At 56.2% G+C, this 25,382-nt stretch overlaps 1 protein-coding gene across 3 annotated transcripts; it reads right to left on the reverse strand.

The window, feature by feature from the left end:
* Nucleotides 1-1,350: 1,350 nt before the first annotated feature.
* ZBTB7A (zinc finger and BTB domain containing 7A) lies at nucleotides 1,351-23,427 on the reverse strand. 3 transcript variants are annotated; one of them, XM_037385231.1, is made up of 4 exons: nucleotides 18,520-22,190; nucleotides 8,664-8,864; nucleotides 7,360-8,567; nucleotides 1,351-3,082 (listed from the first exon to the last, which is right to left on the reverse strand). In XM_037385231.1, exons 3-4 carry the CDS (start codon nucleotides 8,550-8,552, stop codon nucleotides 2,629-2,631), a joined length of 1,647 nt encoding a protein of 548 aa, XP_037241128.1. In that variant the 5' UTR covers nucleotides 8,553-8,567; nucleotides 8,664-8,864; nucleotides 18,520-22,190; the 3' UTR covers nucleotides 1,351-2,628. The 3 variants fall into 3 exon arrangements, with proteins under 3 accessions (XP_037241128.1, XP_037241126.1, XP_037241129.1); XM_037385229.1 differs by lacking the exons at nucleotides 8,664-8,864; nucleotides 18,520-22,190 and adding an exon at nucleotides 23,291-23,427; XM_037385232.1 differs by lacking the exon at nucleotides 8,664-8,864.
* Nucleotides 23,428-25,382: the final 1,955 nt, after the last annotated feature.

A 25,382-nucleotide genomic window follows, 5' to 3' on the forward strand; every position in this document is an offset into this window, starting at 1 on the left:
CCCATTTGCCCGGACCCCACCCCAAACCCTCCAAGGCTCCTTTGGGGCTGGGGGGGGGGGGGGGGGGGGGGGAAGCAGCAGCGAGGAGCTGGGGGTGGGGGGTGGGGGTGGAAAAACCAGGGAGAAAATTAACACAAACTAGAAAAGAGATACCACAACTCTGATTACAATAAAGAACCTCAAGTAAATGTCTATTTACAAATCCACGCTTAATTTTTTTTGTTGGTTTTTGGTTTTTTGTTTTTTTTTGTTTTTTTTTAAATATGCCAGAATTAGCCAGTGCTACGCAAAGGTTCAGCCCGGCCGGGGTCTCGCTGGGGGGGGGGTTGCTGCTGAGCCCTCCCCACCCCAGAGCCCCCGCTGCCGGCCTGGATCTGAGTCCCTCCGGCACCTTCCCAGGAGGATTCGATGCCCAAATCTGAATTTGCCGGCCCAGGGGGGAACTGGGAGGGATGCGAAGCCCATGGGGAGCATCACGGCCCCCCCCGGCTCCGGGGTGGGTGGGAGAGACGTCTGGACTAGCACTGGCTAGAAAACATCAAAGAAATAAAATTTAAAAAAAAATTATAATAAAGGGTGTGGGGAAAAATGAACAATACACAAAACCAAAACAAAACCCCATGATTCCTGCCTAAAATTCAAGCTTCCATGGTTTTTTCTGTTTTTTAATTCGTGAAGTGCAATGACTTCGGAGGGTCTGGTGTCAGGGCATGTCACAGAACCTAATTAGCATCGTTCCTCCCATCGGACACCTTGCGGCTTTTATTACTCCATGAAATATAACTTGGATTCTGCCTATGGTTTTGTTTTTCTTTTTTAAATATATATATATATATACACATTTTTCTTACAAAAATAAATTTAGGATTTTTTTTTTAATAATATTTTTTTTTTCCGTAGAAGTTGGTTTTCATTTGTAAACATGTTTTGCTTTTGCTTTTTAAATTAAGATAAAGTGATCTCAAAGTACCCGTTCCATTGCAAAGTGCTAAGACTTCTTTGTTTGTTTTTTTTTTATTTTTTTAGCATGGTTTTTTTTTTTATTTTTTATTGCTTTTTCTGCATTAAATAAACATCCATCTCTTCCCCACCCCCACCACTCAGCCCTCCCCCCCAGCACACACTCCCCTCTCACTCCCTCTCCAAAATACATTCGGCCAAACCTGCTCTTGCTTTGAAAGTAAAAACAAAACACCAAAAGGAAAAAAAAAACCAAAACAAAACCAAAAAAAAAAAAAAAAGGAAGAGAATCTAAAAAGTGCTTTCAAAATAAAAGGGCTTAAAATCTCTTTTTCATTTAAAAATGTGCATTCAGAAAACAGGTGACCAGCTGAAAGGTGCCTTTTCTTATCCTCTGCTAACCCCGAGGGTTATATACCCGCCTCTAGAGCCATATAGCATCTATATATATATATATATATATATATATAATTTGGGAATGGGGGCTGGGGGAGCCAGGGCCACTGCAGCTCGCCTCCCCCCCCGCCCAAAGGTCTCCTGCCCCTTTAAGGGAGACCTCAAATAACCTTTTTTAGAAGGAATTTGCCATTTTTAGGTGCTTTCGGGGCGTGCGGGAACACTGCTGCGTTGACTCAGTGCCTAAAATATACGGGGGGGGAGGAGGGGAGGGGGGTGTTCCCCCCCCAGACCCAAATTCTGCCGGGGGGGCGGGTGCTGGGAAGGGCCTGGTGGGATCTGCGCTGTGCCAGGTCCAGCTCAGCCCCTTCCCGGCACCTGCCGCACCCGCCGGGATGGGGATGGATGCAGGGATGGGCACTGGGATGGATGCACTGGTGTGGTGGCAGGTGCTCCAGCCAAGCCAGCGTCCCCAGCCCCGGGTGTCCCCAGCCCCGGGTGTCCCCAGCCCCGGGCGTCCCCTGCCCCGGGTGTCCCCAGCCCCACGTGTCGGCCACCCGCTGCTGACCGCAGCCCTGCAAAATCCTGCTCATCCACTCACACGATTAGGCAATTTTCGGCAATTTTGGGCCATTTTCTACACCGACCCACAGCTGTCGGCTCCCCTCTCTGGCAAATTCAGCTTCGCACCAGGGCTGGTGGAAAGGACCCGCACCCCCTACCCCAAAAAAACGACCCACCTCTGTCCCGGGATGCAGCAACCACAACATCTCGCGCCACCGGAGCTTCAATTCCCAAAAAGCGGAGGGGGGAAGGCTGCCCCGCTCCCCCGGCCCTCCGAGGCACCGTGTACCGCCCGCCCTGAAAGAGCCCTTCTGCTCCTACCACTTTTTTTTTTTTTCGATTTTTGCTTTTTTTTTCCTTAAATAGATCTCTCTCTGAAATAAGTTTTTTTTTGTTTTTTGTTTTTTTTTTTAACGTGTGTTTGGACACAAAATAAAGCTTTGGATTTACATGGAAGCTCTTTTCCATGCGACAGAGCCACTTTCCATCCCCACCCCGTGCTTCCTAGCGTCTGCCTTTCCAAGAAAAGGTCCTTGGCTACTGAGGGATCCTTGGGGGAGCCCTGCTTACGATGGGAAGATTGGAAACGTAATATATATATATTTTTTTTCTGTTTTTTTTTTTAAAAAAAAGGGAGAGAAACATCTTTAAAGAGAAAAATCGGAGGAAAAGTACTAACTAGATTTTGTGACACTCTGTTTTTTTGGTTTAGGAGAGTCCTTGCGTGTTACCCTCAGACGACCCTCCTGCTACATTCAATCCTGATGCTTCATTATTTGAATTATCCTCAAAGTGCTGCTGCTCCTCGCCGTCCCTCTGCAGGGTGTCCTCTGATTCTTGACTCTCCCCACCGACTTGAAAACTTCCATCTTCGGGGTTCCCCGTAGGGGTGGTAGGCAGATCCCCAGCATCTCTCACCCGGGGTTTACGGCCCCTCCTGGATGGAATACCGTTGCATCCATCTTTTTTAAGGTGCCTGTGCAAGTGGTCGGAGCGGACGAAAGTCTTGCGGCAGCTGTCACACTGGTAGGGCCGCAGGCCGGTGTGGACGCGCATGTGGTTCTTCAAGTCGTAGTTGTGAGCGAAAGCGGCGCCGCATTGCTGGCACAAGTACGGCTTCTCCCCCGTGTGCTTCCTCATGTGAACCTTCAGCTTGTCCTGCCTGCGTGGAGAGAAAGGACAGGGGGGGCAGGTCAGCCTGGGGGTCTGCCCTGGGCCTGGAGCCCGCTACGGGGTCCAGCATCAGTACGGGGCTGAGCAGTGCCCGGCACCAGGCTGAACATCGGCTGGTACGGGGCTGAGCATCGATATGGGGCTGAGCATCGGCTGGTAGGGGGCTGAGCATCGATATGGGGCTGAGCATTGGCTGGTACGGGGCTGAGCATCAGTACGAGGCTGAGCATTGGCTGGTACGGGGCTGAGCATCAGTACGGGGCTGAGCATCAGCTGGTACGGGGCTGAGCATCAGTATGGGGCTGAGCATTGGCTGGTACGGGGCTGAGCATTGATATGGGGTTGAGCATCGATATGGGGCTGAGCATCGATACGGGGCTGAGCATCGATACGGGGCTGAGCATCGGCTGGTACGGGGCTGAGCATCAGTACGGGGCTGAGCATCGATACGGGGCTGAACATCGGCTAGTATGGGGCTGAGCATCGATACGGGGCTGAGCATCGATATGGGGCTGAACATCGATATAGGACCAAGCATTGATATGGGGCTGAGCGTTGCCTGGTACGGGGCTGAGTGCTGCCTCGTATGGGAATGAACATCAATACAGGACTGAGCATCAATATGGGGCTGAGCATCACCTGATACAGGGCTGAGCATTGATACAGTGCTGAGCACCACCCAGTATAGGGCTGAGCAGTGCCTAGCACGGGGCTGAGTGTCACCTGGTACAGGGGCTGAGCATCACTGGGTACAGGGCTGAGAATCTGTACGGGGCTGAGCATCACCCAGTATGGGGCTGAGCAGTGCCCTGCACAGGGCTGAACATCAATATGGGGCTGAATGTCACCCAGTACGGGGCTGAGCATCCATATGGGGCTGAGCGTCATCTGGTATGCGGCTGAGCATCGATACAGGGTTGAGCATCCATATAGGGCGTCACATGGTACAGGGCTGAGCATGGATATGTGGCTGAGCATCACCTGGTACAGGGTTGAGTATCAGTACAAGGGCTGAGCACTGCCCTGCACAGGGCTGCACGTTGCCTGGTATGGGGCTGAGCATCAATATGGGGCTCAGCATTGCCTGGTATGGGGCTGAGCATTGATATGGGGCTGAGTGTCACCCAGTACGGGGCTGTGTTGCCTGGTATGGGGCTGAGCATCGGTACGGGGCTGAACGCTGCCCAGTACAGGACCAAGCATCAGCACAGGGCTGAGCATCAGCTGGTACGGAGCCAAGCATTGGTACATGGCTGAGCATCAGCACAGGGCTGAGCGTCGCCCAGTACAGGGCTGAGCACCAGTATGGGGCCCAGCACCGCCTGGCCTGGGGCTGGGTGGCCGTGGCAGGGCCCACACTGCCGAGCTCGCTGCAGCCAGGGGAGGGCAGCTGCAGCAGCCAGGCTGGGGGCCAACAAGGCCACGTGAGCACAGCATCTCGCTTCTTCCTGAAGGAGAAAAAAAATCAGGCCCAAAGCACATGGTGGCAGCGAGGAGCACCATCCCTGCCCGGCGGAGGGCGAGGGAACCACTCGCCTCTGCCCAAGTGGATCTGGCCCCATCCCTTGCTGCTCTCCCGCATGGAAGAGGCAGGTGCCAGCCCCGTGCCCCGCCCCCCCCCCCCCCACAGCCACCCCTGCCTGTGCCCCCCGGGGGGGGCGGGGGAAGCTCTGCAGCACGATGCCACAGAAACTCTTGAACCTTGCGGGAAGGATCAAAACACCGAGGCCCTTGTGTCCACCTCTGGTTTTAATGCAGATCCCACCGGAGCTGGGAAGGTGGGCCTTGCTTAAAGCAGCGTGGCATGCAGCAGCACATCAAAACAGCTTTTTTCAAATAAAATTTTATAATATATATAATTTTATAAGTATTTATAATTTTTATAGACTCACTCTGCCTTTCTTTCAGAAGATTAAGAATGCCATTGCCGCTCCTCCCCCGTGAATGCCGAGGAACCAGGAAGCACAAGCAAGCAAAAATCAGCACAAACCGCCGGGCTCTGGTCCCCACCTGGCGACGAGGGGGTGGCAGGGAAACACCCCACGCAAAACAGCCCTGGCTCCTCCTCCTGCCTTTACCCCAAAAGCTCCTTCAAGAGCAGGGACTGCTCCTTGCTCAGCAGGGTTCCCGCACCCAGGCTTCCCCAGCCCACCAGGATGCACGGCCTTGTTAACAGCACAGGGAAGAGATCTGTTTTCAAGCAATACACTGTCAAGGGATGGGATGAGGATGGGGAAGGAGAGCATGGTGAAGGAATGCAAGATAATGGTAAAATCGAGGGGAAAAATCAGGATGATGGAGTGCTCAGTCAGGTTTGCACCCATTCTTGCATTGGGAGCCTCTGAGATAAGGCTTCAAGCACAGCCTGGGTGCTGGGGGAGAAGCAGCAAAAAGCAACTCATTGACATCGCTGTTGGGAAGCCCCCAGAGCAGAGCTGGGCCAGCAGCTTGGGTTTATCACACTCTGCTGTACCCCACGGCGGGCTGTGCTGGGGGGGTGAGGCTCACGCACCCCCAGAGAGCCAGGTGAGAGCAGAAGGAGCTGGAAACCAGCCGGGACTTTGAGCAGCAGGCTCATGGAAGGTCTTCCACAACCACTGCGAACACCAGAGCCGAGCTCAGCAGCCGCTGTCGGGGCGAGACAGGCAATGGGGCACAGCGGGGCTGAGCACGGCTCCCCGTCCCCGTCTGGGCTTCCCCATGCCCAGACGGCAGCTGGGGGAAGAAGCAGGGGGTATCGCTTGGCTGGAAAATAGCGCAGCCTGGGTGTAGGATGAAAGGGCCTCGTTTATGGGGGTGGGAGGCAGCTTCCACCCCGTTCTCTGCAATGCCAGGCCCGCCCAGGAGCACGTCCCCATCCGAAACCCACAGGAGGAGGCCGAGATCGCCAAGCGACGAGGTGGCACTGCCCCACCGCCCTCCTCTCCCAAAAAGCCCCCCACCTCCCCTCTCCGCCACCCCCAAGGCCGATGGCTGCCAGGGACCCTGTAGCATTTCCACATCTTCCAGCTCCCGGGTGCGTGAGGACCTTGGACCGCTCAGGTGCGGCAGCCGGATCCTGCACAGGGCTGTGTGCGCAGCACCCAGGCGCCCCGACACACGCGGGACAGATCCAGCACGGGGCAGGGAGGTGCCGCGTGGCAAGGCCCAGGCACAGGGCCTGGTGCTGGGGGAGCGGCGGAGGGCTGGCATCCTGCCCCCGCCATTATCTGCATTCCTCAGCTATCCAACGTGGGGCTGGGTGCGGCCACGGCCATGGCGCACCGAGGGGAGGGGGCCAGCAGCGCCGGGGGCAGGACACAGCCTCCTGCCCATGTCCCAGCACCAGAGGCTTCACCCCAGACTGCCCACAGCGGGGCACAGCCCCATAGACCCCCCCTCAAGGACAAGGCTCTGGGGAAGGGCTGGCCCTGGCAGCAGAGCAGTGGGCACTGGTGAAACTGGGAATGTTTCAGCAGGCAGAGCAGGCAGTCTGGCTCCTCTGCCAGGCAGCCCACGCAGCCCCTCAGCAGGGCCAGGGGGGCACTGGGATGGGACCCCCGCCCCAGCTCAGCCATCACAGCCGCAGAGACCAGAGAGAGGAGGCGGCGCTGCAACGCGTGGACTCGAGTGAACCGGAGGAATCCAAACAATATCCCCTTTCTTCAGCGTTCCCGCAGCGGAGGGAAGGAGCGGAGGAACCCTGATTAGAAACAGGGCTGAGGCAAACGCCCCCGGGGAGCTGAACCAAGGCACTGGGGGGTGTTGTTCGGGGCAGCCATCGCTTAGCCCATCACGGTTTACTGAGAGATGACACAAGCAGTGCAAGGTCCAACCTCTTCCCAACCCAACTGCCAGCCAGCAGCACTTCTGTCACCCCACAGAGCCATTTCTAAACGACTCTCGCCTCAACCCTAGGCGCTTTGGCCACGATGGAAAAACCAAGGGCTGCAGCTCCATTTCATCAACCACATCGTTTGGCCTCAGCAGAAGCCCGGGTCTGGCCAGGTTTCCAGCAGAGTTCAGCAACTGAGGACACCGGGACAGCACGGCACTGGCTATCAAGCCACACTCCTTGAGACATCTCAAGGATCACACACCCAAATTGCTCATCTCTTTGGAACAAACTCTGGCCCTCCATATATCCAGCTCACCTGTTAAGATGGAAATTAGTTGAGCAGGCAAGATAAAATGGCACAAGACCAGCCCTGCGCCAGCCCCCAGGGAAAGCCAAGAGCTGGTTTTGTGTGACAGTCCCCTCGCCCGCAGCGTCTGCCCACTCCTTACCTGGTGAATCGGACTTTGCAAATGTTGCACTCGTAGGGCTTCTCCCCGGTGTGGGTGCGGATGTGGCGCGGCAGCTTGCCAGCCCCCTGGATCACCTTCTCACAGATGGGGCACTTTTGGAATGCTTTTGCCCTGATCTTCTTCTCCACCTTCTGGGACCAGGACGGATACACATCGCCCTCATTCGAACTGCCGAAATATTTCAAGTAATAATCCATGACCCCATCATCATCCTTTCGGTCATCCTCCCCGAGCTGCTGTCTCCCCACAGAATTCATCATTTGCTGTAGCAGGGCACTAGCAGCCAAGCCATCCACCTCCCTCGCATCATCCTCCGTGTCCGCTCCAGCAGGAGCGAAGCTGGGGGAGTCGCCGGCTTCCTGCTGGTCCAGAGGCCCCCCCAGGGTCCCCTCCTCTTCTCCCGGTGTGGGCAGGCCACGGCTGCTGTAATGTCCATTCTGAGAAGGTGAAAATAGAGAGCCAGGAGCCACCGCCTCCTCCTCCTCTCTGTCCAGCCACATGGCTGGGTTGCTGTCAGGATCACAGTCATTCACCTTTGGTCTTTCGTTTAGAGGGGCTTGCGAGTAGAAGTCCATGCCATTGCAGTCCGGCTCCTCCTCCTCCTCTTGGCCTCGGAAGTTCAGTCTCTGAAGGTCTCTCAACTCTGGGTTGGTCCATGGAAAGCTGCCTTGGTGGCCATTGACAGGGTTGCTCTGGAAGAACTCCAGGTACTCTTTTGCTCTGAGATGGTTCCTTTGATCAATTTGATCTACTGTATCCATCTGGTCATTTTTGGCCAGAATCTTCCTGTCCAGGAGATCCGTGCAAACATCCCTTACTGCCGGGATCTCCAGCAGTGTGGCAGCATTGAGGATGTCATTGACGTTCGAAGTGCTGACAGTAAGGGTTGCGGTGTAAGCGAACTCCAGCAGAGCCGACAAGGCGTCTGCACTCACAAAGTCTATCTCATACACGTTTTGCTGGTCCACCACTAACCCTGAGGTGAAAAGCTTCTTGAAGTACTGGCTGCATGCTGCCAGGACGGAGCGGTGGGTGGGGAACTCCTGGCCTTCCACCAAGATGACCACGTCGCACAACAGCCCGTTGTTTCTCTGCTCATTCAGACTGCTGAGGATGTCACTGCTGTGATCGGGGAACGGGATCCCTATGGGGCCGTCCACGCCACCCGCCATCTTCAACGCAAAAGGCTACGAGAGAAGAAGGAAAGAGCAATGAGTCACAGGGGCCTTGGCTGCTCGGAGGCATCACAGCGCACAGGCAAGCTCCCAGCACAGAGCAGGTACCTGTCGACCGACGCCAGCACGCTCTGCAGCAAGCACTAGCTACCGGCTCACACATCCTCTGCACCCCTCCACATCACCGCCAGGCCCGCTGTCCTGCCTGGCATCTAAGACATGCCTCCATCGGCAGGCGAGGACGGACCCGTGCTTATCTTCACGCTGGGAAGGAGGAGAAATGCAGCCCAGGTGCTCTCAAGCTAGAGGCTGGAAGAACAGCTGAATTAGCACAAATCTGGGCCAGAGTAAGCAAGCCTTGGCAAGGACCAGAGTTAATACAGCCAGGCAGCATCTGGACCAAGCTGGCAGGCATGCCCGGCATTGGGCTACAGCGGCTTGAACCTCACCAGTGTACCCCAGTCCATCTCTGGGAGTATTTCCCATTCCCACCACTTCTACCGGAAAGGTCCCCTGCTCATTCAGCCTCGCTCTGCCCAGCCCAACTCCTGGTACAATCACATAATTGCTGGGGAAACTGTTCCCGTTGGTTGTCCCTGGGGTCCCAGGGTCTGCAGGTACCTCAGAAGCTGGCAGCCAGCATCCTTTGGAAAGGGCACACCAGCAAGCCCAGCACTCGAGGGCACTGGTGTGCGGGAACAGAGCGACACCAACCACCCCACCCTGCTGCTAAGGGCGTTTTGCAGAGAGACGAGCTTCAACGCTAAAACTTAAGGCACCCACCGCACCGTGCCCAGGAACAGGAGCCTCTGCACTGGCCAGAGGGGAAAGGAGACCGGTCTCATGAAGCACTGGCAGCAGACCTGGCACCAGCCCCCTGCATCCCAAGGCTTTCAGCAGAAGCAGCAGTTCTTTCCAACACCGAGGGTTTGGTTGGGAAAAGATAAAGAAGTCAGTCACTCCTGACATGCTAGCGCAACACAAACGGAGCCACCTGACTGTAAATTCATCCCCTCTCTTTCCAGAGCTGAAAAAGCCAGGGTGCACCGAGCAGCTCCGTTTGGGAAGGATCCCCCTTTGCCGGGAGAAGGGCACTGGGGTCAAACCCAGGCAAGAGTGAAACCTGCCCAGCTTCACCATGCTGCCTGCCTTGAACGAGCCCCTCAACTTCTCCCAAGCCCAGTCTTCGGATCCCCAAAACCGAGAACAGTACTTCCCTGCTCTCCATCTCAAACAGTAAACCCACATACTGCTGGCAGCAGAGATGCTCTCTGCCTATAAATCAATAAATCGGCTGCCTCCGCCCCAAGCATGGGGATCGTTAGGAGATAAGACATCCGCGCATATATAATTTGCTTCACAAAACAACTTGTCACAAGCACGGTATCAAAGTCCCCAGTTTACAGATAGAGAAACTGAGGCACAGCGGGAAGTGGCCTGCCCCACATGACGGAGCAGGGGGCTGGCTGAGTCAGGATCACATCCAGAACAGAAGTAATTATACAGGAAGCAACTCCCAGCACCACGTTACAGCATGGGGAGCTAGCAACCAGGTTGCAAAACAACGCTCACTTCCCGACACACACACCCACCCCCATTCTGCACTTGCTAGCAGATTTCTCAGTAGTTCTTATTTTTAAAAAGCTTCATTAATTCAAGGGGGGAAAAAAGGAATTTCTGCACTTTCTTTAATACAAAGAAAAGGCAGAAGGCAGTTCTGAGTCTGTGAAACAACAGCCTGAAACAAACCCCTCGATATTGAACAGTAACACCTGAAGCTCAGCATGCAAACGCGATGGGGGAGTCAGGGTGGGAGGGAAGAACCCAAGGGCTGGATGCACAAGGCAGCCGGCACAAATCCTGCCACGAAGGCCAAGCACCCAAGACAGGCGGCTTCCCGAGACACCTGGAACAAGGGCACCAACGCCAGAGCCGCCTCCTGGGCTCCCACAGGGGCAGATTTGAACTCAAAGCTCTTATTTCATGGGGCTTTCAGATAAGGGGTCCTTGCAGGAAAAGGCTGTTTGACGGCTGAGCGCTGCTTGGGGACCAAGACTCACTCCGAATTTAGGCACTGGCTTCAGACGTGACCTTGGCAAGGTCACCGCGTCTCTGCACCGGCAGGTGGTCCCAGGGACCCCTCCTGGCCTCCCGAGGGACTGGGCTACACCAGGGGAGGCCTCCACTGCCTCGGCATCGCTTGCCCCATTCCCACCATGGCAATCCCAGAGCTCCCTGAAACACCCCAACCTGAGCCGCTGAGGCACACCGCTCCCTGGAAAAGCGGATCTGATACCTCTGCCCACCCTGCAATGCCCCCTGGTCCTGAAAAGTGAGATTAGAGCACCCCTTCCACCCCTTTCCCCTCTAGGTTAGATGCTTTACAAAGCTTTTCCCCGCTGCTCTAAAGAGAATTTGAGCTGCATGAAGCATTTTGAAGCTTTGGGCAATAGTCTTCTGGACAGTCAAGCTTCATCACCCACACAACCGGGCTTTGTCGGCCACGGTGCCTGGCTCTGGGGACCGAGGGGGCCTGGGGGAGCAAGTAAGGCCATGCAGGCAAGGTCACCCCCCCGGCCAGGGGGCCGGGACAATCGGCCGGACAGTGTGGGAACGGCTGCAGGGTCATGAGACTGCCGAGGGCTGGCATGGAAAGTTGTACAACTTCGCAACTCATTCTCCTCGCACAACACGCCCTTTGTGTCCTTCATCTGCAGCGGCAGAGAACGTCGAGGGGCAAACAGGCTGCCCTGAGCCCCCCAGGCACAGCTTCGGCACCCGGACGCTCAGGCCGTGGCTAGAGACACAGCCCTTAAAATAAAAAAAAATTTAAAAAAAAAAAAAAATCACAAATCACACCCTGCTCCCTTTTCAGGGGGCTGAACAGCCAGAGTATTGAAGCCTGGGGATTAGTTAACAAGAGACAGAGCCTTCCACCTTTACAGGTTCAAAAAAACCCACCCCACTGCCTGCCTGCAGTAGGTGCAGCAACAGGGCACGACGCCACGGCAGAGGGATTGGTGAAATCTGCTTGGAAAGGTCCCGACGACCAGGTGACAAGTGACAAAAGCCGTTGGCACAACCACCAGCTAGTCCCATCCTTGGCAAGAATAAGGTCTGAATGGGCCACCAAGGGGGAGCTTCAACTACTGACCTAAATTTCCCAGGCAGCTCTTTTCTCTCCCTACACCCTCCGCCCGCCGAAAAGGCATTACACACTTGGTGTCCCAGACTGCGCGTCTCTGCAGGGCTGCAAAGATGCCACATTTCACCCCGAAGCGGCTGCGTTTTGAGAGATTGCTCTCACATGTAACTTGCTGCAGCTGAGGGCTCACAGTCAACTTAAAATACAGTCCATTCGAAAGGGGTGAGTTTACAACAATACCGGAGCTCTCAAATTTATTTACAAACCTGGCACAGCACGACCTGCATCCTTAACTACCCAGCTAACGTCGCTTTTATCGGTGCTGAGCCCCGCTCTGCATTTCCAAAATACCAACACAACTGAGCCTCGGCTCCCCAGGTCAGCCCGATTCCAGGCAGGAAAAAACATATTTTTTTTTGTGCTGAGCACCACGTGAGCAAGGGAAGCCCCCTCCACCTCCCCAGGACGATGCTTGCAGCAATCTCGGTCATTCCACATCTGACTGGTTTTGCACCGGAGCCAACTGCAGTTTGATGCTGCTCCTCAACACTAAAGGCTTATTTTCTTTTCTTAAGCTCAAGTTATCAACTTGCTCCTTTCAGACCTACTAGATGAACTAAAGAAGAGCAGAACAGAGCGTTAACCGAAACCCCTGACCTTGCACTTTACTCACCTCGAGTCCAGTGGGATGTCACCCAATCGCTTTCCTACAGGAGTTCTGGAATCTGACATTTACATTCAAATGAGACGACCACATTAAGATGTGATCACAACCAAAAGTGCTGACAAAACACTGCTTAATTACTAGTTTTCCGCATAACCTCAGTGGGATTTTCTTTTTTTTTTCCTTTTGCTTCTTTGCACTGCTTTAAAATTTAGCTGGGCGAACAGAGGAACCTGAGCAGCTTAGAAGGGCTATCAAATATGCAGGTATCAGGTGGAAGAGCTAAGCCACATCTGGTCAGCCAGTAACAGCGAATGTTTTCAATGTGCTCTTCATCCGGAAAAGATCCCAAATCGCTTTACAAAGGCAGGGCCCTCCTCTCCCGCGGAGGTGCCACCCACTCCAGCAGCACAGATGAGAAGCTTGAGCAACACCAGGCACCTGCTCGGGGCACAAAGGGAAAAATCACCGTCGCCTTTTCCAGCCAGCGCAGGGCAAAATGGCTTTAGGGCACCGCTACAACCCACAGCGCAAGGCTTCCCGGGAATAACTGCCTTTTGGGCTATGACACGTGGTTATTTGGCCTCCTGCAGCTCAAGGTGCCCGAGGAACGGAGCTCACAAGTTGCTATCCCCTATTTATCCCCTATTTCTTAGAGGAAATGCACATATGACAGTGTCAGGGCAGACTCTGCAGCAGCCCTGTGCTGTGTGCTAGAAAAGAATTATTAAAATAATGTTGCTATACAGAAAAAAAGAAAGTCAGTGGTTTACTGCCCAAGGCCCAAACATTATCCTAGCCCTCACTCACCACCGACTGGAGAAACGGGCATTTTTTCCCTATGAATAGCTCACCCCAATTATAGGTCACACAATGCAAGTCCTTGTCTCTTCCCTTTACATTTTGGGAGCAATCATCCCAGTTCCCCCCTTCCTTCTTCCAGCTGCATGGACGTATCTGCAAGCCTGGATCCCTTCAGATAAAACGCAGCTCTCTGGCCATTTGGAGCATGAGCCATCATCTCTGCTGACACCAAGCTCTGCAACAACCCAAGGACAAGCCCAAGCAGGTCTCCCTCTGCCCAGGATCCACCCTAAACTATGCAGAGGCCTCGGGAAACACACCTAGCACGCAGCAGCAGAAAGCCAAAAAGGTGGGAAGATGGTAGGCAGGAGGAAATGAGGGAGGGTGTTTTGCCTGCTTGGGAGAAGTCTCTATTTCAACCACTCTATGGTGCTATTAAAATTCAACTGCTCTCTAAAAGGAATGCGCTGTCGGCACTTTAGCGCCAAACTATCTGAATTATGTAGACCTGCAAAACAGATGCATGTTCTCGAGAGGAAGACCCTCCACATCCACAGAAGCAAACTGCACTGGATGAATAAATTAAGATAAACTAAAAGCGTGTTGACTTTTTTTAATAAATCTACATTTTTGATAATGCAATGGGAAGAAATCCTTTGTGTTTAGCAGGTAATTGAGCCATCAACAGCAAAAAGAGCAAATTCAAGCTTTCCTTTATCTTGACTGAATATCGCATCTGGGGTAAAAGACCAGAGGACACATACGGCATGACCAAGATCACGCAGCTATTGAAGTGAAGAGATCAGAGCAGAACGTGCATCCTGCAAATATCCGTGGCCTCTTTGTGGACAATATGGCTCTGTCTTCTGCGAACGGGCATGCCCTCCAGCCCCCTACACATCCCTGTCTGAAGGCACCGACTCTGGGAGCATCTTATTCCCCAGTGCCTCTGCCAGAGCTGTCAATGCAGAGTCTCTGTTACCGCAGCTCTAATTGCTGGATTTATGACATGAAGGCTCATCTAAAGAACGAGACTGACCACATCATGAGGATTCAGTTGGCTCCCAAGCAGGCACTGGGCTCCTGTTCACACAACCAGACCAAACCACCACTCCGCCGGTTCCTCAAAGCGGGGTGGTCGCTTTGTTCTGATCCTTCCAAAGACCAGAGGCTTTCCGAGCATCCTGCTCCAACATCTCAAATTTAATGTGAAGTGGAAAAACAACCAAGATGCTGCGACAGTATCTGACAAGGTAGCCTGAGCTCCTCAGTTACAGCAACCACCCTTCCTCTCAGTCCAACTCGATGAACTCGCCCCACTATCAGGTAAGCAAAACAGCTCGAGCTTTCCTTGCCACTGCCAGGTCTGACCTGCCAGGGAGGTTTGCCTCTCCCTACTGTCTAGAAATATATACCTGGGCAGCACAGGAAGCTCCAACATCAAGTCAACCCTTGTTCTAGGACTGTTTCATACCAAGCAGCTGCCCAAGGTAAAAGGAAATCTACCCAAAAACCTGCAGATACACCAACCACCGATCCTTCAGCCCAGACCAGCACCACATCCTTCATCTTAGAGGAGCCAAAGCACTTTACGAGCTGTGTATTGACAGGGAAGAACCACCTAATACACTACAGAAACAACAGTCTCTGGGGCAGGACACACAACAATTTAGCAGCACAGAAGTTCAGACAGGAAAGGAGAATCCCACATCCTGCTGCCATTGCCAAGGGAACTCGGTAGGAAGAGTATCTGCTAATTGCTCCCACTGAAGTTTGGATGGAGTGCTGGAACTGAACGCCCCTCGGACTCTCAATGAGCATCATGGGAACTTTAACGACCACAAGTAATAAAGAACCTTGATTTTCCTTCCTATTAAAATAATAATGATCCCCTCCCACAGCAGAGCACCTCAGAGGTAGGAGTGGTGCCAAGCGTTGGCTTTGCCGTGGTACCCTCTGCTCCTCAGGCCGGCCAAAAGGGGCAGCTCTGCAGAGCTGGTGGAGCAAGGACAGCCCTTCCCCAGACACCAGCCAGCCATTTCCTCGCTCAGGAACGGCTGCATCCTGTGCTCATTCAGAGAAGCCTGCGTAGGTCTGATATATTTGGCAGAGAATCTAAATCGGGCTGGAAGAGCTGCATTGAAGAATTTGGATGAAGAAGCCCCAAGCCCACATTACACCAGCGTTTCAGCTCGGATATTGAAGCGGGCTATGAAGGAACGACCGACCACCAAGCCTCTCATCAAGGTGACACATCGCCTAGCAGCTCCTGGACAGGTTTTGGGGGTAATTCAGCAGTCTCCCTGCCGGCAAACCATGGCAGCTGACTGAAGGTATCCCCAAGAGACCAACTTAAAATTTACACCTCAACCCATTTATAACCTTTTCAGTATCCAAACCTGGCCCCCTCTCAGCCGTTACCACTGTGGCAGCAGTGGGAAGAAGCAAAGGAGAACTTCACCAAGACACCTCAGTGGTGAAACAGTGCCTGCTCGTGCCAAGCCAGAACCAGAGCAAGAGCAACTGGAACCGGGCTTCCAAATCCTGCTGGCAGCGACAGGTTGCAAAGCAAGCAGCAGAAGAGATGGTGCGATCATGACAGAGTGATCACAATGAAGCAGGGAGATAATGACTACCCAAGTGGAGCTGGTCTCTTAATGAGATGCTAGAGGTCTGTGATTCCTCATCATGCTAGAGGAAATCCTAAGGGACACTGCTATGGAGCACACCAGGAAGAAGAGGGCTTGTTGCTCTTCATTCTCCAGAACTGCTTGAGTTTAAGGGCTTTTCACGTGATGGCCCAGAAGAGAAGGGACATGCCAGATGCAGGGGGTTTTTTCTACTGGCATGGACAGTGAAAGGACAAGTGCTGCTGAGGAAAGGGATCACGACTACCACCTTTAATACCAAATCCACCAAGCGACTGACTCTTCAGAAATCCCATCCTTGCTTCTCTCCCTGCCTCCCTCATTCAGACTCTGTATGTCGATCCCAACTCCAACCTCTAAGCACAACCACAACACTGAGAGCGTTACTGTTGCTTACCAAGAGAATTAAACCAAACCAGCAAAGGGCAAGTCACCTGCTGCAGTGCACAGGGCTCACTGTGACATCTCCTGAAAGCTTGGGGGATGGGGGAAGCACTGTGCATCTCCCAGGACAAGGTCTGTGGCTTTCATATAAACCTAATGCCTGATGGCATCTATCTCTAAAGATACTGGTAGCTCACTTCCACAGTTAAGAGGAGAGATGAGAGATGAGCAAACATCACGCTCTGTGATGCTGCAGATCCCTACCGATGTCAGTAAGCAGGAAGGGATTTCCTTCCAGAGCACAGCACAGCCTTGCACAGTGCACGGGGAAGTTCTGTTTCCGCTGCAGCATCAACTACCAGCAAAAACCAGAAGTCAACTTAGACCCCAACAGACGGCAGTGGTCTACTCCTGCCTGCCACGTCACACGGTGAAGCACCGTGGCTCAGCCTCCACCAGACTTGTTTCTGCACATCCGAAAGTGGCAGCCACAGCACGGCGTGGTGCAGGGCCTCCCCAACCTGCCACCCCTCCAAAAATGTCCTGCGCCACACCAACACGCGGCCCTTTTGACCACTGACAGCAACAACCGGGACATACTTCTCTTATGTTGCAAGGTTAGTTTGAACTGGTTACTCCACCCAGACCTCCTTGCCAATTTTCTCCTTTGTCATCAGAGACTGCATTTAATCCAGCAGGAATGCACCTTGGTTCAAGCCCGTGTAGTCACTGACCCAAGGCCCGCATGTGTCCCTTGACCTTCTGTGTGGGTGGGGGTTTACTTCTGTGCCACAAGCCCCCCCATCACCGGCACCATTGCTCTGCCTTGGAGTTTCTCAACGTGATGCTCCTGGGTTCATCACATGAGGTCCACACGCTGGGACCGTCACCGAGCAGCACCAACAGCCACCAGCTGGCAGGAATTTCTCCACACCGAGAAGAAACGAGCCACCATCCACCGAGGAGGCCAGGAGCCGCCCAGTGACCCTCAGACCCGGCTCAGACCCCCTTCACTCCAGCCAGGCTGCGTGCAAGTTACTCCCAGGGCTCCCTCCTTTCCTCAGCTGAACCACTGCAGCCTACGCACGCAGCCCTCAGCCTGCTGAGGCAGCCAAGCACGGTTTACAGGGCCAGGAAGGCCGGCCACCCTTGCGTTAATGGAAGCTGCTTGTTTTGCTGCTGAAACAACTCTTCAAAGCCAAGCCCAAGTGTGCCCACATGCCTGTTGCCACAGCCCTCCGACGGGTTTGCTCCCACATAGCTCCGCTGTTGCCATACAGAAAAGAGCAGCTCCCTGCAAAACCACAGTGGGGTTTTCGGGAGATCTTGCAGAATACCAAGCCGGTGCTATTCAGCCCCTAGTTCTCCTAAATGCTTTAGAAAGCCTCAGAAGTTACACGCAAAGAGGGGAGGGAAAATAAAAACACAGAAACACAAAACATGAAACTGCGTGTGTTTCAACCCTGGCTGAAGGACCAGCCCTTGCCTAGGAGCTCTGTGTGTACAGAAGGGGAAGGTTTCTTTTTCAACTCAAAAGCCCCCTAAACCTGGAAGCATCGAGATCCACACCAGAAATAAGCCGCCAACATTTCAAAAAAGCAACATTGGGCCCCTTCACCAAAGGGAGCGACTGAAGACACGAAGCGGCCACCGGCATTAACCTGCTGCTCAGCAAAGCACGAGGGCTGAGCAGAGGCTGCAGGGCCAGCAGCACATCCCATCCGCCCAAAGCTGGATGAAAACCAGAGCTTCTGCGGGTCGTATTTTTACACCCTCCTCCCCTTCAGAGACCAGGCATGACTGCAGACCAGCAAGAGGCCAAATCCTGCACTCCCCACTCCAGCCAAAATCTCCCCAAGTTACCATCAGCGTTTTGCCCCAAGAAAAGCCGACAGCACCTGCCCCCTTCGCACCACGCTCCCCCTCCTCCCCTGTCACAGCTTCCCTCCATCTCCTTAACCAAGGGAACCATAAGAACTGCTCAAAATCCCAAATCCTGCAGCCCCCTCCCCCAGCACCCATCCATTTCATGACCCGCTCCCTGCATGCCCAGCTCTCCCCTGAGCCCCAAAACCAACTGGTCCCTCTCCCACCCCGTAGTTCCCCTTTGCAGCCTCTGCGTCCTCCCCCTCCAAAGCTGACATTTCCTGCCCTGTTCCCCCTGCCTTCAGCATTCTGTCCGACGTCCAGCATTAATCCAATTGCCTCAAATGGCACCTCAAAGACCGGTCGCCTTTTCCACACCGGGAAGGTGGGGGAGGCGGAAAGGAAAAATAAGTAAAGAATAAGATCAGAGTTTACTGACAAAGCAGAGCGTACCGGGCAGGGCAGTCCCTTATGTAATTCCTAGTTTGTGGATAAACAGACAGCTTGTCTTGCCATTCTTGACTCCATGCGACGTGAAAAAGCGAATCCTGAGAGCAAGCATGCCATGCGCTTCATCCCTGGCAACGCTGTCCTGCCACGAAGGTCTTTTCCTTCCCTCCTCGGCGCACAACTGGGCAGCGCAGGGATGAAGGGAGGGAACGCTGAACCAGTACCGCATGTACTCTGCCTGTCGGGGCAAGAGGCTCCAAGTAACTGGAGAGCAGCAACCTGTAGCTACAAGCCTACCTGCGATGTTTGCCCAGCTCTGTGTAGGGTAGGTACTCAAGCAAACAAAAAAAAAAAAAAAAAAAAATCTACTTACTGGTTTCCAGTTTGCCGGTGGGAAATAAGTAGGTGCATGAACCAGGAAGGAAATAGGGAGCACAACTGCAGCCTAACAGTGGGCAAGAGTGAGTTAAAATGCTGCGCTGGGGAGCTCAGGAGCATCCTCTGCTGTGAAAAAAAGCAGGGCAGCAGCAAGGGAGACGATCTCATGCAGCTTCACTCGGGCATTACAGAACTGCAGGGGTGGAAAGCAGGAGGAAAATGGTCCTGAAGGTGCTAACCCTTCGCAGGCAAAGAAACCACCCAGCGACCACCAGCGCTGCGTGTTCTGCCCAGGCCTCTGCACCCCGGCAGGGCACCCGGATCTGTGCGCAGCTTCGAAGCGATCGGTGAAAAGTATTTGAGCCAGCCAGGCTGTCGTCAGGGAGATCACGCTCCTGACAGGCTGGCAGTACACATTTTTTTAAGGGGTCGGCAAAGCAACGGCGTCGTCGGAAAGCCAGGGGATCTGAAAGCCAGGGGATCTGTGGCTCATCTCACCAACGTGGCCTTGGCTCCCACCTGCAGCCACAGGGCAGCTCGCACCAGTTTCCAGTTTCTCACACCTTGTCACATTAAGAGAGGACGCCGATCCCTATAGTTCCCTTCCACCTGCAGCCTGGGGCTGCTGCCCGAGATCTCGCAGGAAGATTTACAAGTCCCTCAGGCAGCTGGGTATCCAGGGGGAAGGAGCCCCACCACGATTCGAGGCACAGAACAATATTTGCTCCATTTGCACCGTGGAAGTCACATCCATGCTCTGCTACGGGAGCCAGCAATGACACCAGGGAGGCAGGGAAACTGAAACTATGCACAGAGGGAAGACGATACGGCCAGGGAGCTGGGCAAGAAACAATTGTCCCTAGATACTCGCTGAGGATCCCGACACTTGTCTGACCTCATTTACTCCTGCTCTGACGTCCTACCAGAGCTCCTCCGTCCTACCAGAGCTCCTCCGGGATCGGCGGGATGCTCCAGGCACAGGTATTGGGGCAGACACATGGCTAAGCGGCTCATGCCGATCAGGAGGCACCGAACACAAAACACGCACCAGTTTGGATCAAAGGGTCATAGGATTAGGTACAAATGCTTCTCTTCACCCTAGAGACTGACTGTCTTTCTCCCTTTCTCCGAGTTTTGCTCGTCAAATGGCTTTTAATTACAGATTAAAACTGGTCTCTTCAAATTTGAGATTAAGGCTGGTGGAGAGCATAGTTAAGAGCAACTGTTTATTGCTTTGACTATGCAAGATAACAAGTAGGATTCTAATTGTTTGGCACAGAAGTCTTCTCTTTCAATAAACACAGCATCCTGAGACTGGGAAAAAACCCTCAAGTGCCAGTTTTAATCAAGATTAAACTATAGTTCTCAAGCATTTAGGCTCCGTCTCAAATGCAGACCAGGAATCTCACAGGCCCTCCCCCCTTCCCCCAATTTTTTAGGTTGGACACCTGCGGCAGACTCAATTCTGCGGAGCTAAAACCCAGTGCTCAGGCAGCACTTTATCCATCAAACGAGGTCCTGAGCTGGACAAGCAGTGCAACCAATCCATCACAGCTCCTTGATAGAAGCATAAATTTCTTCCCAGATTTGTGTCCTGTGCTGACATCCAGATTCTTAAGCCAGGAAAGCAACTGTAACTTTCAATTCTACTTTAAAAGTCACAAAGCACAGAGTGAACCCCACCACATTCACCGTGCCAAATTAATTTCACCCAGCCACGGCTGGCCCAGCACCTCTACAAAGCAGAGCTCTTCAGTAAGCCCATGATACAGCTGAAGATCATCAGATCCCGCTACCACAATGCGACAAGATGCATATATGAGCAAAAAATAAATTAAAAAAAAGTCATAAGAAGAGTTGCAGATCAGCAGAAAATGAAGAACTACTTTCATTCACCACCAAATTTATTAAGAGCTCATGCCTTGCAAAACCCTCCCCTGAGTTACTAACGCAATTAAGGCTTGGTGGAAAAATCCCACCATCTCACCCGTGTTTGGGTTGCGCCTCTTCACTCCCTCTTTCACCAGAACAAGCCTAAACAGGGGCCAGAATGAATATTAAACAAGAACGGCTCCTGTCTAATAAACTGCTCTGTTTCTCTGTCTCTCTCTCTTTTAAAAAGTGGTTTAAATACAACATCTCCAGCAAGCCATGAGAATTAAGCCAGCCCGTCTCTTCCTGATCAGCCTCCAGAAGTGCCCACATACTGCAATTTCCAACCAGGACCAGCAGAAACATTCAGAAATAAAACATTTCCTTAAAAAAAAAAAAAAACCAACACAAAAACCCAAACCAAAACACAACACTTTTTAAAATGACAGGATGACCTTTTAGCTCCGCTGCACACAACTTTAAACCTCATTAGGTTGTAAATTCTTCCAGGCAGAGACCTTCTCTACCCATGTCTATAAAGTACTTATATAATAAGTTATGGTTTCAATAGCCAAGGCAATTAACAGCACAGGGAAGAGAGCTAATCCTGAACTCAGACCAGCAGCAAACTCTTACCAAGAGAAACTTTTGCTGGCCAGCCTCCTGCTGCCCTGTGAGTAAGAGGGTCTCCAGGAGCTGAGACCTCGGCAGAGCCAGCCGAGGCATAGCAGTTGCATGGGCTGCGGGTGCACAACAGGAACTGTTGCTTTCAACATAGGATCGTCAGGATTTAAAAGTTCTGCTAAGAGGAAGCCCCAAGTGCTGGGAGCTGTGCTCCACGCACGGGTCTGAGGGCTTTTCCCTGCACTCCTGAAACACTGCGAGCAGCAAAGCCCTTTCCCCAGGGAGCACCCGGCTCTGAGAGCAGGGCCACCGCAGCGACCTGCCCTGCCCGTGACTTTGTCTCCTGCCATCAGGCTGAGAGACGCCGCGCTGCTGGGGAACCCGGCAGTAACCTTCAGCTCTGTCCCGGGGGGAGCTCAGCACAGGAGCCTCGGGTACCTGGAGCTCAAGGTCGGTTCCCGACCCACCACCGCGAACTCGAGAGGCAGGAGATGGGGGCGGTGAAGCGAGGGGAGCGTCACAGCGGCCAGGCGGAGGCCTGCCCTGCGCCGGGAACAGGGATGCTGCCCCTCACGCCAGCTCCTGCCGGCCCCCGCTGCGGCGCAGCTCCGGGGGGGGGCTGATGGCGCAGGGCCCTCCCGGGCTGCCCCCCCGCAGGGCCCAGCACCCAGGCGGGCGGGGGGGATTATCGCTGCGAACGGCCGCCGACCTCCCTCTCCCCGCTCAGCGCACGGGGGTGGCTGCGGAGCCGGCCGGGGGGAGATAAGGAAGGGGCGGGCAAAAAAAAACCAAACCACCCACCCCCCGCAAAAAACCAAACAACCCCGCAGAAGGAAGGCAGGGCCCGCCAGCAGCCGGGCCGCCCCCCCCCCCGGCCCGCCGCCCCGCCGTGACGACCTTGGGGTGCTCGGGGACGGGGGGGCTCGGCCGGGAAGGGAAGGAGGGAGAGGCCGGGCCGGGCCCGGCGCCCCCGCACGGGTCAGCCCAGCCGCGGCCCGGCTGGCAGGACGCTACGCCCCGGGGGACCCCACCCAGAGCCGGGCCGCCCCCCTGCGCCGAGCCGGGCCGCCCCCCCCCCCCCCCCGCCGCGGCCCGCTGGCGGCGGGGCCCACAGGGAGCCTTGGCCGGGCGCCACGACCCCACCCCTTCCCCCGGGCGGGCCGCCGCCAATGGAGGCCGGGCGGGGGGAGGTGGCGGGGGGCGCGCAGGCCAGGCCCCAGCCCCGCGGCCGCCGCCTGCGCTCCCCTCAGGCCAGGGCCAGGGCGGACCGGGGCGGGGGGCGCCGGGCGGCAGCGCAGGCCCCACGGCGCCTGTCCTCGGCCACCCCGCACCCCGCGCGCCGCCCGCCATTGGGCCGGACGGCGACGGGCGGGTACGCGGGGCGGAGGGCGCGCCCCTGATTGGCCCCGCCCGCTGCCTATCAACACGCCTCCCACACGCCGCGGCCGCGGGGCCTGCTGGGAAACAGAGTCCGCGTTCCTCCTCGCACCTGCGGGGCGGCACGGCCGCCGGACTACAACTCCCAGGAGCCGCCGCGCCACGCCGCACCCCCCCCCCACCCCCCCCCCATGGCCCCGAAGGGCCCTTCCCTCCCCCCCCCCTCCACGACCCCCCCAGCCCGGCCCGGCCAAGTACAACGTATGCAGGCGGGGGGGGGAAGGGGGGGGGGGGCGGCGAAGGGGGGGGGGGGGGGGGGGGCAGCGGCCCCGGCCCGGCCCAACCCCCACCCCCGGCCAGCAGAGCCCCCCGCCCCCCGCCTCACCGCCACCCTCAGCCCTAGCGCTGCCCCCAAGGGGGGGGCGGGGGGTTCGGGGTTCTATCCCCTCCCCCCCCCCCCCAGGCCTGACCCCCACCCGCCGCCCCCCGAACACACAACACCCCACCCCCCCCCCCCTCGTACCGGGCGGGGGCCGAGCGGGCCGAGCGAGCGGAGCGGGCCGCGCCGTGCCGAGCCGAGCCGGGCCGGGCCGAGCCGTGCGGGCGGAGCAGGCTCTGGCCGCCCCGCGGGAGCTGCTCGCCGAGGCCCGTATGCGGCTCCTTCCTGCTCCGGCCGGGGCCGCCCCGCTCTTAAAGGGGCCGCGCGCCGCCCCCCCGCCGCCCCCCCGCGCCCGCCGCCTCGGGGCGCAGCCTCCCAGCCGGGGGGGGGCGCCCCCCGCCGCGCGCCGCTCGGCGCGGGGGGAAGCGCGGAAGGGAGAGACAAGGGGGGGGGGGGGGGAGGGGCTTTGAAGGGACCCCAGACCCTCCTGCACGCGCACAAATACACCCCCGCCCCGTGGGGTGTGGGGCACTCCCCGCGTGTCACCCCACCGGGCGCCTCTCCGCGCCACCAGACCCACCCGTGTCAATCCGGGGGCGTCTCCCAGAGCCCACCCGTGTCACCCACACCCACACCCCGTGTGACCCCAGGGGGCACCTCCCCGCACCCTCAAACCCACCGTGTCACCCCCCCAGGGCACCTCCCTGCTCCCTCCCATGTCACCCCTACCCACCACCTCCCCACACCCCCCAAACCCACCTGTGTCACTCCCCAGGGCACCTCCTCATGCCCCCCCCCCCCCTCCCCCCATCACCCGCTCCATGTCACCTCCCCAGACCCCCAAACCCACCCCGTCACCCCCCAGGACACATCCCCACACCCCCAGACCACTCTGTGTCACCCCAGATGGCACCTCTGAACACCCCCAGACACACGTGTCACCCTCCCCACCATGTGCCACCCTACCAGGTCCCTCCCCACACCCCTGAACCCCCCCACAAATCACCCCCCAAGGTGTCACCCCACAGGTCACCTTCCTTGGACCCCAAACCCACCCATGTCCCTGTCCTGACCCATCCCCCAGCCTAACCACATCACCCCTGCAGGGCACCTCCCTGTGCCCCCAGCCTGTCACCCCCGTCTTGTGTCCCCCCCATGTCCCTCAGGACACCCCCTCCTACGCAGGGAAGGGGACACAAAGAGAAGCTCAGCCCAAGGTCAGTGGTGGGCCTGGTGCCAGCCCTGCAGGGACAGAGGACAAACCCACCGAGGCCACCACCCCCAGGCCTGCCCCACGTGGAGGGGCGGCCCCCACCCACGGGCAGAGTGATACCCCACCATTACGCTCCAGAGTGAACAGCTCCTCCAGGGCCGCTTTCCTGCAGGGTGCCAGGTTCAGCCACAAGAAACCGTGGCTGCCAGGCGGCACCCAGCCCCGGCAAGTTTTTAGGGAAGATTTTGATTTAATAGTAATTTTTTAAAATTAATTAAAAGGAAGAGAAAGAGAAAAAGAAACAGCTTTGATCAACAGCCCGCCCCCCCCCCCCCCCCCCCGGGGCTCCCAGGGGCCTCTGTCCCCGGGATTTCCCCATTTCTCCCCTTTTTCCCTTAAATAGCCCCACTCAGCTCCCCCAGGGGCACGGAGGGCTTCACCCACAGCACTGACCCTGCACCCCCCCACACCCACCTCCCCCCAGCCCCTAAGGGGTGGGGGGGGGGCTGCAGCGTTGGTTTTGGTGGGGTTTTTTGGGGGGGGGGGTGGGGTGTCGGTATCATTAACCCCCTTCTGCAGGTGGGGATACTGAGGCAGGGCAAGGAAACAGGGCTATAAATGAGGGGTGGGGGTGGTGGTGAGGCGACCCTGGCCCCCACCACCACACTGGGGTGGGGGGAAGGCCGGGGGGGTGGGGTGGTGGAGGGGGCTGCGGTGGCCCCCCCCCCCCGCAGCTGCACCTCAGGGCCCGGCCACGCGCCGGCAGCCACACGCTCGCCGGCTGCTTTCGCTTTCCCCCCTGCCCCGGCCGGGGGCACGCCCAGAGCCCCCCCGCCTCAAAGATGAAGCCCCAGCACGGCCCCCCAGCCCCCCAGAAGCCCTCCACACACAGGGGCCACCCCAAAAGTGCCTGCAGCACAGATACTGAGAGCACCCACGTATGTCTTTGGGGGAGGGAGGACCCCACCCACCCCCACCCCGTCCCACAAAACCAGGGAGGTTCCTCCAGCCCTGGCTGGACCC

The sequence above is a fragment of the Falco rusticolus genome, chromosome 4 (assembly GCF_015220075.1).
Source record: "Falco rusticolus isolate bFalRus1 chromosome 4, bFalRus1.pri, whole genome shotgun sequence".
In the NCBI taxonomy this organism is placed as follows: Eukaryota; Metazoa; Chordata; class Aves; order Falconiformes; family Falconidae; genus Falco; species Falco rusticolus.